The sequence below is a fragment of the Strongylocentrotus purpuratus genome, unplaced genomic scaffold (assembly GCF_000002235.5).
Source record: "Strongylocentrotus purpuratus isolate Spur 01 unplaced genomic scaffold, Spur_5.0 spur5_scaffold_3, whole genome shotgun sequence".
Taxonomy (NCBI): Eukaryota; Metazoa; Echinodermata; class Echinoidea; order Camarodonta; family Strongylocentrotidae; genus Strongylocentrotus; species Strongylocentrotus purpuratus.
This window is the reverse complement of record NW_022145609.1, coordinates 23,167,822-23,183,112: the sequence shown is the minus strand read 5'-3', so window position 1 is coordinate 23,183,112 and position 15,291 is coordinate 23,167,822. Positions and strand designations below refer to the sequence as shown.

The 15,291-nt window shown below is 36.7% G+C and overlaps 1 protein-coding gene across 1 annotated transcript in view; it reads right to left on the bottom strand.

Annotated features, from left to right (window-relative positions):
• Positions 1 to 15,291, bottom strand: part of LOC105446752 — a 30,220-nt gene that overhangs the window by 8,131 nt on the left and 6,798 nt on the right. The window contains exons 2-6 of the mRNA XM_030995818.1: positions 6,737 to 8,834; positions 4,584 to 4,738; positions 3,002 to 3,270; positions 2,016 to 2,048; positions 26 to 1,584 (exon numbers count right to left, since the gene is read on the bottom strand). Of these exons, the coding sequence (XP_030851678.1) occupies positions 26 to 1,584; positions 2,016 to 2,048; positions 3,002 to 3,270; positions 4,584 to 4,738; positions 6,737 to 8,785 (4,065 nt within the window). The 5' untranslated portion in view covers positions 8,786 to 8,834. The remainder of the gene's footprint in view (positions 1 to 25; positions 1,585 to 2,015; positions 2,049 to 3,001; positions 3,271 to 4,583; positions 4,739 to 6,736; positions 8,835 to 15,291) is intronic.

The window sequence follows — 15,291 nt, the reverse complement described above, 5'->3', positions numbered from 1 at the left end:
TTTTGAGCAACTATTCATATCTCACCATTGTTAACTTTTCCATGATGAAAAGGTATCCTGACACAGTATGCGCTGACATCATGTCATCGATTTTTAGTGACTTTTGTTCTGCAAAGAGGTGCTGTCCAACCACTTTTGCTGTGTCTTCATCATACGCTTCAAATGTGACATCTACTAGAATACGTCTATCATGTCCAATTTTAAATAGCCTGCTAGTGACATCAGTAGCGACGTTCTTCGTTTGAGATGCAGTAAAGTATAAAAGGTAGCGAAACTCTTCTGCTCTCTGAATTACACCATTCATCGCCATTTTATACTGCTCATGATCAGACTCAAAAAGAGAGGCAAGATACATACCGGCTAGGTATTCCTGGAACAACTTGTGAGGGAAGAATACGCTTGAGGTCACAGGATTTGTCTCACTCAGACGCCTTTCCTGTCTTGGCACTATAAGAATTTCTCGACTCAGTACTCCTATCCTACAACATGCCTCCATTGCTTCATTATATCCGCTGAAATCATTTTCGGTATACATCAACCTTTTTTCTAAAACTCCAGAGTAAGAAATTTTTCCAATTTGTGATAGGTAATTTTTCATCTCCTTGTTTGTAAGGATTTTAACATCAGGGTTCTGGTGCTGTTTTGTCAAGCAGTGGTCTGTGAGGGAAATTATTATCGCAGTAAACAGCTGGGAGAACGTTTTAAGTTTCCGAATTATAATTCGTTTGTCGGCATCAGAAGTCCGCCACAAGATACAAAGCATCGCTATGTAAAGTGGGAATGGAGCCATATTTTCTTGAATCTGGTCATTGCTTTCTATATACTTTATCAATTCATATCCTGCCGGGTCATCCTGAAAATATTTAGTGATATAAATCGAAATGTTTTCTTTATCAAACCCAGTTATGGCCAGAAAAGCAAATGTTTGCATCATGATTTCATGCGATTTGAATGGAACTGCTCTCCACGGGCGTGTTGTCACCACAACTCTACATTCCACAAACTTCTCTGACCGAAGAATCTTAGCGATATCTGAACTCTCTTTGAGGATATCCCCTTCATACTCGTCTAGTCCGTCAAATATGATAAACACTTTTGTAGGGGCAGACAATATGTATTTATCGATTTGGCGCGGTTGAACCGTGTTGCTATCTGGCAGATATGTTTTTGCTATATCTCCTACAGTCTGACCTTCCTTGGTGTTTCGAAAAGGAATAACCAAAACCCAGTCGAACTCTTCAAACTCCTTAGTTCTTTCCGCCCAGTCCCATGCCATCTTGGAACAGAATGTTGTTTTACCTGCTCCTCCTTCGCCTTCCACCATGAGACGTTTTGGAAATACTCCATTGACTTTTGTTGTAAGTAGTTCGGCGTAGTCTAAGGGCATCTGCCTAGTGGTTCCCATTTCGTTTCTTAGCAGAACTAAATTCGTGTAAATCCTTTCGAACTCTAAAATGGAATTGAAGTCAAGTGGATCCGTCCTGATCTTGCATAACCGTGTTCGGTAGAAAGTTTTGAAATCCTGAGCACATTGATCTACCTGTTCTTTTGTAAGTGGTTGTGTTTCGTCTTCTACTGTTGATTCTGAGTAAATAATTTACACAGATAAAAACAAAATTTTATTGAAAAATTTCTAGCAAACTTATCCTATTTTATGATGGTTTTAGTATCTAGTGTTCTAGTGGTAGGACAAAAAAGGAAAATTCGAAATGCCAACTTTCTGAGTGAACTCTCATTTTCGCTATTTCACGTGATACCCAATTACATAAATAGACACCTGTATATTCAGCTATTAAATACAAATGAAACACCGGTCGAGTTCTCTGTCTTTTTTGACAAACCGAAATAGTTTCACCATGAATTTAATTATCACCGATCTGAGACGAATTATAGTGGAGAAAACTATAATTACCAAGACACTGTCAACATATTAAATTAATGTTACCCAACACGTTTGAGTTATTAGATATTGAAACTGACATGTTCACTACCTTAACAAAACAATGCTTGCTTACCAGTTGGAGCTGCTTCTTGCGGGAGATAGCCACCTGTTGGAAAAATTAGTACAGTCGTGTGATTTTTTTTCTTCTCAAATGAACTATTTGTTATATGACGTCCATGAACAATCTTCATAATAATTTAGTGAATACTTTTCTCCCCATATATTTTAGGAAAATATATTTAATGGGAACAACATTTCATTCTAAATCATTTTGGCTAATGGTATACAGAATTGTTCCGTAAACATAATACATACAGCAATGCTTCTATATACCACTATTAACAGGAAGCCATACACTTTGGGTATTTTCGAGCGTAAATATTACTGTTATATATAATGTTATCCCACTTTCCTTTTTACCTTAAACATGATATTGGTTCTTTCTTTTTTTACCAAGATTTTAAATATTCTTTATTTTTCGAATCAGTATTAAAAAGATTTTTGGAATTTTAAGAATGCATACAAAGTAAGATATTAAATCTTGTTGTTTCTGGGAAATTATTTAGAATTTGTTAACATAGATTCAATGAACATTAATCATATATCATTTTGTTTCGGCCTACATACCAAAAGCTCGATTATGAAGCCACATAATCTATACCAAGTTTCGAACAACATAGTGAAAAAACTTTTCCTTGACCTTTCTATAAAGCACCAATTGGTTAATCGTATGATTCACGGTTAAATGCGATAAATTACGATTAATAGGAATTTAAAGAATGAAGTGAAATTCATCATGATGGGTAGTTGTGCCTTTATTAGGTTTTTGAATTTTTCACTTTTCTTTAGGATTGGTGGAAGAAGACACGTGCTGTGTCTAATTCTTGCATTTTGTCTTATAACAGTTATTTTCAAAATTGTCAGTTACTATAGGCGGCCAGCCCCCAAGGAAATGACAATAATGCATGAATAATGAACACAAAATAATGTTATGACATAGAATAATATTAAATGCCAAGAAAAGGTCTTTAAAGTGCATTTCAAAATAAATTGGTGTACCTTTGGACATTTTGTCACCGAGTGCGTCCAGGTTAACACTACGTAGCGCCGTAGCTATAACTTGACGACAATCTGTGCCATCCCTCTGTCTGTCCTTCCACTCAAAGAATACCGCATTCAGTGATCTTGTGAAATCTAAGAGATGTCTGTCAAGAATGGTTTGGCTCCGATTGTACGATACACCAAGTGTATTGCACAAATTTGTGTATTTTGATGAAGGTACATCGTACGCCAGGTCTATCAGTTCTTGTTCTTGAATATTCGCTGCTCTGTGTAAATAAGAAATTGGGAAGATAACCTACATTTGTTCTTGTGTGTCTACTGATCTGTTTAAACAAGAACCTGGAAACGTTAAGTACTCTTGAAAAATAAACATACATGTATGGAAGAATGAACATAAGTATGAAGCAGTATATCTAAGCGTTAAATTCACCTTCGAGTAGTAAGAGGCCTAACTAGTGTTAGCGAATGGTTTCACTCTGATATCAATCAGTTACTTTGATATAGAAGTGGGAAAGATTTCTGGAACCTAGAACGATCTTTTCCACCAGTCCAGATAGGATCCATTTGGGTCTTTTAGTGCCGATATTGTCTACCTTTGAGTATTCCATTCTTAACGTATTTTCGAATTTATACGACAACTTGGCATGGTTGAAAGACAAAATAAAGGTTCTGTCGGTTGTATTCTAAGGACAATAATAATAATGATAATGATGTAGTTATATAGAGCAGTTTCCATCTACATGTTTATTTGCGCTTACAATTATGTTATTAACAGAAGAGATGAGCTTTGACACATTTTCTGAAGGCATTGAAAGATACCTCTTTTCCCTTTCCTTTTTCATCGATGGTCATATGTTTGACGTTATGTTTTGATTGGATCTAGTAGAATATAAAGAATACATTTTCATTCGATGAGATTAAAAAAAAAATATGATATTCCGTAGTGGATGGACGTTTGTTGTTAACATAAACCTTCTTTGGATTGTGGTAAATTACCAAGAGGATTCTAGGACAATTACCCCTTGGACAATCACCCCCCCCCCCGGCCAATTGCCAGAGGGACAATTACCCCCCCCCCCCGAAAAATGACCCCCCTCCGATGAAAACCACCCCCGAGGACAATTACCCACGGGAAAATTACCCCCTTGGACAATCCCCCCCCCAAGACAATTCCACCCCCACCCCGAAGACAATTATACTTTGATTAAAACCAACTTATTATCAGGGTAGACTTCCACTTTAATGAACAGGGGGGGGGGGTAATTTTCGGGTGTGGGGTAATTGTCAATGGGGGAAATCGTCCATGGGGAGTAAATGTCCGAGGGGAAAATTTTCCGGGGGTATTTGTCCTCGGGGGTAATTTTTTCGGGGGGGGGGGGTTATTGTCCGTGAGGGGTATTTTTTCAGGCGGTGTAATTTTCTAGGGGGGATTGCCCTTGTCCAGGGGGTAATTGTCCTGATACGCACCAGAGAAAAGGCAACATACAAAATCATATGACGACTGAAGTACTGCGCTTCCCCCCACCCCAACCCCCCCCCCTCCAAAAAAAAAACAACAAATATATATATAGATGTCTACCTATCGAATGGACCTGGATTTTTCTCTACATCTCCAGCCTTTACCAGGATCATCTCAGGGAGGCAGGTGCTCTCTTGCACGACAGGATCGTCAGTGGTTCCTTTCAGGCTGCTTGGAATCTGACTCGAAACACTGTGTTTTCCCTCTGATAATACCTATACAAATTCGTGGAAAGGCTGAATGAATCTACAATGAATATGTGCACATACTTCCAGGCGCAGATCCAGGATTTCTTAGGGGGGGGGGGGCCAAATTTGAAATTTTGCGAGCCAAATATTGGTACGTAATGGTGACCAACAGTGACGTAATGCGGGGGGGGGTCGGGGCAGGGAGGGTCGAGTTTCCCCCTCCCTCCTCCGCGAAGCGCGGAAGCTTTGACGTTTCATCAAAATATTAAAGAAAGAAGACGATTCGTTGTACCGTTCTCGACTCTTAATCCTTGTCTGAATTCAGGTCCCCCTCCCGCGGAAGCTTTTAATTTTCATTAAATCATTAGAGAAAGAAGACGATTCGTTGTACCGTTCTCGAAAATAATCCACGTCGGAATTTAGTTCCCCCTCTATCCCGCGCGAAGCGCGGAAGCTTTTATGTTTCATTAAATCATTAAAGATTCGTATTATAGTTCTCGCCTCTGAATCTTCGTTTGAATTCAGGTTCCCCCCCCCTCCCGCGCGTAAAGCGCGGAAGCTTTGACGTTTCATAAGATTAAGAGAGAAAGAAGACGATTTGCTGTACCGTTCTTGATTCTGAATTTCAAAGATATCCTTTGTCTGCTCCTTTTTCTTCCTACGCCCCCCCCCCCCCCTGGCTACGTGCCTGCGGTCCGATAAACACATTTTGATACCTTGTCCGACCCCGCAAGCTCAGGGGTTTAAGGCAATAACTTACGGTCAGATAAGCATTCAGGGGCCCGCCTTAGGGCCCCTGGTGGGGTCGAGACGGCGGAGCCGGCTCCGGAAGCTCAGGGGTTTTAGGCGTTTAACTAAGGTCCGATGAGCATTTTTTTTTGTATACCTTATTATTTTGTGACACTGGCAGGACACTATTGGCGTGGGGTACAGGGGGCAGAGCCCCCCAAAATCAGGGGTTTTAGGCATTAAATTACCTTCAGATAAGCATCTATGGGCTCCCGTAGGGCCCTATAGGTGGAGTCCATGGGGGCAGAGCCCCCGGAAGCTTAGGGGTTTTAGGCATTTAATCCAGTTCAGATGAGCATATTTTGATGCCTCATTTTTTTTTAACACGGGCAGTTAACTATTCTCTCTTTCTTGCTCTCATTCTATTTTATTTCTCTTTAATGTACTTTTTCAAAAAAAGTGTAGGGGGGGGGGAGGGAGCTCGAGGCTCCCGATCCCTGCCGTACCTCGGGCCCTGACATGTAGGAATCTCAAGAATCATATTTCTTGCCTGGCTGTAAATTTAGGAATTTGTCATTTTCCAACAAACACATACAAACGTATAATTTACTAAAAAGTGGAAAAGTCTCGGAAATTAAGTAATTTCATAATTATTTGTAATCCACCGTTGTGGAATTAGAAATTAACCACGTTTGAATTTGATTTCCCCCAAGCTCCCCCCTATTCTTTCCTTCCTTCTCTCTTATTTTTTTGATTAGGGGGGGGGGGGGGGTCAACAGCCTGGGAGGCAAGGCTCTTTCGGCCCACCCCCCGATCTCCTTCTTTCCCCTTTTCTTTTTTCTTCCTCTTTTTTCTTTCCCTTTCTCTCCTCTTTCCCTTTCCCTTCTTTTCCTTTCTTCTCTCTCTTTTTTTTTTTTTTTTTTTTTTTTTGCGGGGGGGGGGCCAAGGCCCGCTCGGACCCCCCCCCCTGGATCCGCGCCTGCATACTTCAATCATAACTAAAGGAACTTAATATGATAAAGACAACGAAATATCATTGATATTTTGAAGTAGAAAACGACATTTTGTCTGATCTGATACCATTTCTCAGTACTAGAATATAAGGTGTATAGGTTGAGAATTGTATACATGCGTTTCTACATATCATTTATTTGCCTGCATACATGTACATGTATATGGTGCGGCTTTGAGTGATACATGTGCTTTTGTTATTTAAAAATTATTTGTACACCTATCTCAAGACTGTTGAATGAAATCCGAGTTGAAAAATATTACCGCGTGAAAATAGATACGTACCTTTTGGGTTCCGGATCGTATGCTATATTCTGCCTTCGCAATGTTCACTTTCATGGTTTGATTGTTTTTCTCTTCAGTAGGGGTTCTAGATGGAGTGTTATCCTCTTTAATAGCAGATATAGTTGTAGTGTTGCTGTCTATGGTAGTAGATTCACTTGTTGAGTTGTTGCCTCTGATTGGAGATTCAGTTGGAGTGTTGGTTTCTTTGATGGTAGATTTAGTTGGAGTGTTGTTTCCTTTAATGGTAGATTTAGTTGGAGTGTTGCTGTTTTTTATGGTACATTCAGTTGTAGAGTTGCTGCCTTTATTGACAGATTTAGCTGTAGAGTTGTTCTTTTTGATGGTAGATTCAGTTGGACAGTTGTTGTCTTTGATAGCAGATTTGACTGGGATGTTGCTGCCTTTGATGGTAGATTCAGTTGAAGAGTTGTATTCTTTTATGGTAGACTCAGTTGTAGTGGCGTTCCCTTTGATTTTAGATTTAGTTGCAGTGTTTTTGTATTTAGTGATCTTTCTCTTTGATATTTTTCTCTTTGGTAATTTATCTTTGATGGTAGAGTAGGTGCTGCTCTCTGTTTTGGTTGATTCAGTTACAGAGTTGTTGTACTTGATGGTAGATTTAGTTGTAGTGTTCATGTTTTTGATGGTAGATTCAATTGATGTGATGCTGTATTCGATCGCAGACTCAGTTGAAGCGCTTTTGTTGTTGATGGTAGATCCAATTGGTGTGTTGTCCTCTTTGATGTGAGATTCGGTTGCGATAATTTTTTCTTTGACGGTTTTTATCCTTGACATCTTTCTCTTTGATGATTTGTCTTTTATTGTAGAGGGAGTGCTGCTTTCTTTGATGGTAGATTCAGTTTTAGCGTTGTTGTCTTTGATGGCAGATCCATTTGGAGAGTTGTTTTCTTTGATGGTAGATCTAGTCTGGGCGTTGTTATCTTTATTGATGTTCGATTCAGTTGGAGAGTTGTTCGCTATGATGGTAGTTTCAGTTATGATGTTGTTCGATTTGTGGGTAGATTCAGTTGCAGTCTTTTTTTCTTTGGTGGTTTTTCTCTTTAATGTTTTTCTCTTTGACGGTTTGTCTGTCATGGTAGAGGAAGTGTCGATATGACATTCTTTGGGAGCGATGTTTTCTTTGATTGTAGATTCAGGTAGAGTGCTGATCTCTCTTATGTTAAATTCAGTTGCAGTATTTTTTTCTTTGATGGTTTTTCTCTTTGATATTTTTGTCTTTGATTGTTTAATTTCTTTAGGTCCATCTCTGGTAATGGAGGGAGTGTTGATCTCTTTGATGGTAGCATTCGATGGAATGTTGTTGCATTCTTTGGCAGATTCAGTAGCGTTCTTCTCTTTGATTCTGGAATCAGTTAGACTGTAGTTCTTTTCAATGGCAGATTCAGTTTGAGTGTTGTTCTCTTTGATGGTAGATTCAGTTGGAGTGTTGTTCAATTTAGTGGTAGATTCAGCTTTTGCGTTCTCATCCCTAATTAGCACCAGATTATCTTGCAAGTTCGCATTGGTCTTTATTACGTATGACAAAACAAAGTAGGCCAAACTGCTGGACACGACTATTAGTATGAGACATATACTCCTCCAGGAAGATTCACTACAGTAACTCCACTTCAGAAAGGACTTGTAACTCGTTAGCAAATTTGAAAAATCAAACAAGAAAAAGAAGATCAATGATAACAACAAAGAGAACAACGACAGCAACAGGGTGAAGAAGAAAGGGAATGTATATTCATCTCCAATTGTAAATTCACTTCTACTTCTCTCCTCTTTGTGAGTATCATGTGTGGTGTCGCTATTAATGCTATTAGATTCATTTAGGGCATCGTCCACTTTCACACTCAAGTCGTTCGGCTTGGACTCGCATTCATCTTCTGATTTTTCCTTCTTTTCAAGGAGCCTCTTTTGCAATAACTTGAGTCGCCGTATTCTCTCTGTCAATAACTTTACTTTTCGCTCTCTTATGACATACTCCCTGACCGAATGTACGAATCTTCCTATCCTCACTCGCCATTCACCAAGTGAAACGGGCATGATGGATTCGTCTGGATTTCAAGCTTCTGCTGAAGTGGTATTTCGTCACCTAAAGACAATAACAGAGATATAAAATACGAGTTGAACTTATCAAATTGTTTTTAATGAACGAAAGAACAGTGCATGTCCCTTTTCTCCCGTACATTACCAACCATATCAGTTGAGTATATCTGATGAATGTATCAAGATGATAGCCCTACTAGATCTTGAATAAGATGAAATTGCAATTAAAATTATATATGCACATATAATTCAGCTTCCAGTTATGATATTGTATATACTATATAGATATATACATAAATAATAATTAAAACAATTGAAATAAAAATCCTTGAGGGAGTTCTCTTCTTCTTTATGAAGGGTTTCGGTTTTATTTCTTCAGGTAATATATACATATATATATACTTAGATTTGGTCTATTCCTCCGTATAGTCCTCAATGCCTATAGGCAGAGCAAAATATATATTGAATAACTTAAAGGCAGATGATCGTTTGCAAGGCGTGAAACTCGGAGTTGGAACCATGTTCCATTAGTCTGCCTTATTCAATATACATAATGCGAAAGGGAATTTGAGAATAATGGCTGCGTAGACATTTCCTAAAACATTTTTTTGGAGACATTTGATTTTACATTTACACAAATTTTCAAAAGGGAAAACTGTAATTTGAAACTTTGAATTTAGCTACGTAACTATTAACCCAGACCTCTTCTCATGTTGCATTGAATTTATTTCCACGAGAGTTGCCAAAGCTGTTGTTTAGGCTATATATCCTAGCATTTATACATGTATATGTAAACTGACATTTTGTTTGCGTATATAGTGTGTATAATGCGAACCATTTCCTTTTATTTATGTTAAGTTAATGATTTACATGTATCGACCTGAAAAGCAGGCACGAGCTATGTACAAGGGTCATGTTTGAATTTTATATGGGGTTATCTAATTTTATCATAATTTGGTAGTTCAAAGCTTGACGTAGCCGATCAATTCAAAGTTCAGTAAAAGCATATTTACATTAAATGATTTAGATCTTCCAATTCCTGATTTATCTATGTTCAGTGACGGCACCAGGATATGAAGTAGGGATTGAGATTTAGTATGCAATTATTGCATAAATCTGCTGTGAATAGACCAGGGGGAAAGGGCGGTTAATTGGGGTTGGCGTAAAAAAAAGGTTCACAGTTGATCATGATGTGCGTGTTGGAATGGAGGTGGGACAATTCGTCGCTGTTTTCACGAAGTGACGGTAGTGAAAAAAAATTGCATTCACTTTGCGTTACGATTTTCCTCACTACCGTCACTTCGTGAAAACAAGGACGAATTCAACCAATTAAAAAAAAGAAATGTTTATAATAGTGTACAACCCTTCATATTCTTTAATTAAATTGAGTTGGTTACTGGAGCGGCAGCCCCCCACCCCTCCCCTGACACCTGACACCTCACAATCTCCTTAAAACGTAACTTATAGTCTTCAAATAATCGTATAAAACATGTTTTGATGAGGGGGAAATCAAACACGTTATAACGATTCAATCTTCCAAGCCACAGTCAATTATTTGCTATTTCGTGTTGAATATGTGTTACTATAACCATAAGTGAGATAGGATTCCCGATCATTTAAAAAAGGGTTCGCATGATTCTCATAAAGATAAACAATAATTTGTATTAGATTGTTCTGAAAAAGCTAGAGATTTCTTATCATTTGATTTTTGCATGTCACAATAATACTACGAATATATCATGACAATTTAAATGCAAAACCAGAACTCAAATTCATCTTGACGGTAGTATATTGGGATTCGAAGTCGATCGACTTGCATGCGGCCTCATTTACACAGTTCCACCTTTGCTGCCAAACGTTTGTTCAAAGATTGATAGTATACAAATATTGACTGCTCATGAGGATGATGATAGAAGGGTCGGTATGAAAACCACCGAGGGAGTGATAATTTCCACACCATCCGATTACAGAGCAGTCCATATTGTTTTATATACCTCATCCTTTTCATTGATTCATGAATAGGTATAGCTGTAGGTCTAGCTTTAACAGTGCTGAATAAAATCCAACATCAAGAGTCTATTTGCTCCTCATTAGCCCCTCATAAGGCTTCTCTTGATTGCCGCCTTATTTCCATATTTCCATCCCGCCTCAACTGAGAGGTCTGTGGTTCATTGGCTGCTAGTAGTTGATGAAAAACATAATTATCAACAATATATAGAGATTATATTTGCGTTATGCCTGATAAAGAATATCAAAATAAATGTAAATATTATGTCGTGCAATCCCGCGTCGTTTCTGAGTGACCTTTGTAGTTTGCGTAAGATAAGTAAGGAAATTCAGTACATCGCGAGTTGAAAGCGTTATGACCATAATTTATTTTTCTGTAGAAGAAGTTACCTCTCTTTATACATGTATCAAACACATGAGAGAGAGAAAATAAAATGAGATCCATACTGGAATACGTAAATGTGATGTTCAGCAAGCCACCCAAATCTTTGTTTTGCTTATTAGTGGTTGAGGGTTTGGGGAGGCAAAATAAATCATTCGAAATGTTCTGAATCTTCTTTCAAAATTCACGAAGCTAGCTATATTGAAACCATTATCATGCCCTATAAATAGAGGCAAGATTACTTACTGTAATACACTAATTGCAACCAAAAAGTTAATATGCTGTACAAATCTTAATAAAAATGCTCACATGTTGGGTAGTACAGTTGCTAATGTTTATTTGGTGTAAGCTAGGATCTGTAATATAAAGCTTAGAAAAATGGAGAAATCCGGCGTTTTGAGAGCGTTAAGATCTGAACGGAATAGTTAGGGTTAGGTTTTTTGTTTGTTTTTGGTCTTAACTGAGTCTTGAGAGTGAAAAGCTGTAGACGGAAAAGATAATGAATGATTCATAATTGTTGGTCTTAAAATCATGATTAATTATAATCTTTGAGTAATCAATTTTATCTGTAATTTCGATCTTAAAACAGAATGGATATGTAGTTGATGTAGGCCAGGGGCCTTGCGAAAAGCAATTTTGGAACTGACAACGCCACCATGTTTTCATAGTTTCAACTAACCTGAATCACAAACATTCCATCCCTGCCTCAAATTATAAATTTCGCTCAAAGGATGACAGTAAATAATGAGAAACAGAGTATCAAGATTCTGTTTGCATTATTTATATTTTTTAAATAGGCCTAGGCCTTTGTAAATAATAATAATAATAATAATAATAATAATAATGATATAATAAAAATTAAAAAAAATTAAAATAAAATAAAACGGTGCTTATAAAGCCCCTTTAAATATGTAAATAATAATAATAATAATGATAATAATAATGATAATAATAATAACAATAATAATTATAATAAAATAGTGCTAATAAAGCGCCTTTAAATATGTAAATAATAATAATAATAAATAATACAAATAATAATAATAATAATGATAATAATGATAATAATAATAACAATAATAATAATATTAATAATAATAATAATAATAAAACGGTGCTAATAAAGCGCCTTTAAATATGTAAATAATAATAATAATAAATCATAAAAATAATTATAATAATAATGATAATAATGATAATAATAGTAACAATAATAATAATATTAACTAGACTTTAATTCGTCACTTAGACGAATTAGGTGATACGTATGATAATGGTTTACATAACGAATAATGCATTACACGATATATTATTTTGTAAAATGCTTCTCCCATTTATATGCTTCTCCCATTATGATCTATTCATATGTCAAGATTAAATTGTGTCTCCTTGATCATCATGGATCTAGGGAAGATAGATTGAAACAATATATGACCTTTGACCCTGTGCAGTAACCAGTTACACATTTGACTCTAATTTACATCATGAAGAACACCTTTTGACGATTTTATCTTATTCAAAGAAATGAAAATGTAATTGATAAATGATTATCATCATTATGATAATGATGATCATGATGATAATGATCATGATCATGAGCGCGATCATGACATCTTATTGAAAAAATGAGGGTTGATTTAGATAGCATATAGTCTCAGCTACAACTTACTCAAAAGTCAACAAAATCCAAGCAGAAATAACGGCGATATTGCTCGCAAAAGACAGGAATGTAGACTCCAGATTTGAGAAAAAGTCATCTCCCATAGAGATTACACGCAAAAAGTAATGGATTAAGTGAAAATAGGGTAATAATAAAGTAAAAAGGGTTGTTTGTGACATTATTTGCGATTCTACGTGTTTTAATAATCAAAGGAGATGGTACAGTGAAGGTCAAAAGGAAAAAAAAGTGAAGAAAAAAATTGTTGGAGACACCCGGACTCGAACCAGGGATCTCGAGATTGGAAGTCAAGTGCGTTACCGATATACCAAAACATTTCCCATAGCGATTACACGTAAACGGGAAATGGAATTCTGAAATCCTACTTTGCAAGTGAAATATGAGCATGATCCCGGCATCTAATCGAAAAATAAAGGGCGCACTTGTGATAGCTCATTGTCTCAGCTACAACATATCCGAAGTTCAGCGAAAACGAAGCTAAAACAACAGAGATTTTGCTCGCGAAAGACAGGAGTGTAGAATCCAGTTTTGAGAAAAAGTCATGTCCCGTAGAGAATACACGTAAAATGTGAAAAATTGACATGCCTTCTTTAATTGCAAAAATACGCCATGATGCCTTTGTCAAAATGGAAAATTGTGGATTATTTATTTGTAGAAAATTGTTTCAGGTAGAACATATCAAAATTTAAAAGAAAATCAATCAATATTTACAGAGATACAATCAATTTTCCAAAATTATGCTGACGTCATAATATGCAAATTGAAATTTTGAGTTTGGAGGCCATTATGATGACGTTATGAGTTAATTGAGGGTCAAATGAGACATGAAATCATATCTCCAACTTATAACCTAAATAATATATATAATCTAAATATGAAAAAATATTGGGAGTTTCTATCTATTCTGAAGAGTTACAAAGAATTTTGTATAGACATGTTTTTGCTCATGTATTGTGGATAAAGATAACGCAGGTCCGCGCGCGCTGTCAACTTTGACGGACGCTCATTGCGTTATTAAAAGGTGAACAAGTTATCAAAATGCTTGGAAAGATGTACCAAATATGATGATAGAGAACATTCGGCGATTCTATGTTGCAAAATGCTAGTACGCGCAAAAAACGCGCGCGCATGCGCGTTTGCGTGATTTTTTGTCAAATGCTCCATATGGCCTGAAACGTATGCAAAAAAAATTTGGGATGATTTGGAGCATTTTAATTTTTTTCGCGCGCGTAAACGCGCGTACGAACGCGCACGCGCGCATTTGCGCACGTTTATTGATCTGAAATTGACCGGATGGATATTGATCTTCTTCCTGATAAATATGAATGAAAAATTCCTTTCCGTTATGAAGATATGATCATAAGTTTATTTTCACAAAATGGCGCCTGGATGACGTCACGATAATTTTGAGTCTTTGAAAAGTCACGCAGTTCTAAGTTAGACTAAGATCTATCATCATGGCAAGTTTCATGATAATGGCTTTATTCAGTCTTGAGATATCCTGCGAACAAATTCGAGGAAGAATAATAATAAATAAACTAGACTTTAATTCGTCACTTAGACGAATTAGGTGATACGTATGATAATGGTCTACATAACGAATAATGCATTACACGATATATTATTTTGTAAAATGCTTCTCCCATTCATATGCTTCTCCCATTATGATCTATTCATATGTCAAGATTAAATTGTGTCTCCTTGATCATCATGGATCTAGGGAAGATAGATTGAAACAATACATGACCTTTGACCCTGTGCAGTAACCAGTTACACATTTGACTCTAATTTACATCATGACGATTTTTATCTTATTCAAAGAAATGAAAATGTAATTGATAAATGATTATCATCATTATGATAATGATGATCATGATGATCATGATCATGATCATGAGCGCGATCATGACATCTTATTGAAAAAATGAGGGTTGATTTAGATAGCATATAGTCTCAGCTACAACATACCCAAAAATCAACAAAATCCAAGCCGAAATAACGGCGATATTGCTCGCAAAAGACAGGAATGTAGACTCCAGATTTTAGAAAAAGTCATCTCCCATAGGGATTACACGCAAAAAGTAATGGATTAAGTGAAAATAGGGTAATAATAAAGTAAAAAGGGTTATTTATGACATTATTTGCGAATCTACGTGTTTAAATAATCAAAGGAGATGGTACAGTGAAGGTCAAAATGAAAAAAAGTGAAAAAAATAAGTGTTGGAGACACCCGGACTCGAACCAGGGATCTCGAGGTTGGAAGTCAAGTGCGTTACCGATATACCAAAACATCTCCCATAGCGATTACACGTAAACGGGAAATGGAATTCAGAAATCCTACTTTGCAAGTAAAATATGAGCATGATCCCGGCATCTAATCGAAAAATAAAAGGCTTAATTTGATAGCTCATTGTCTCAGCTACAACATATCCGAAG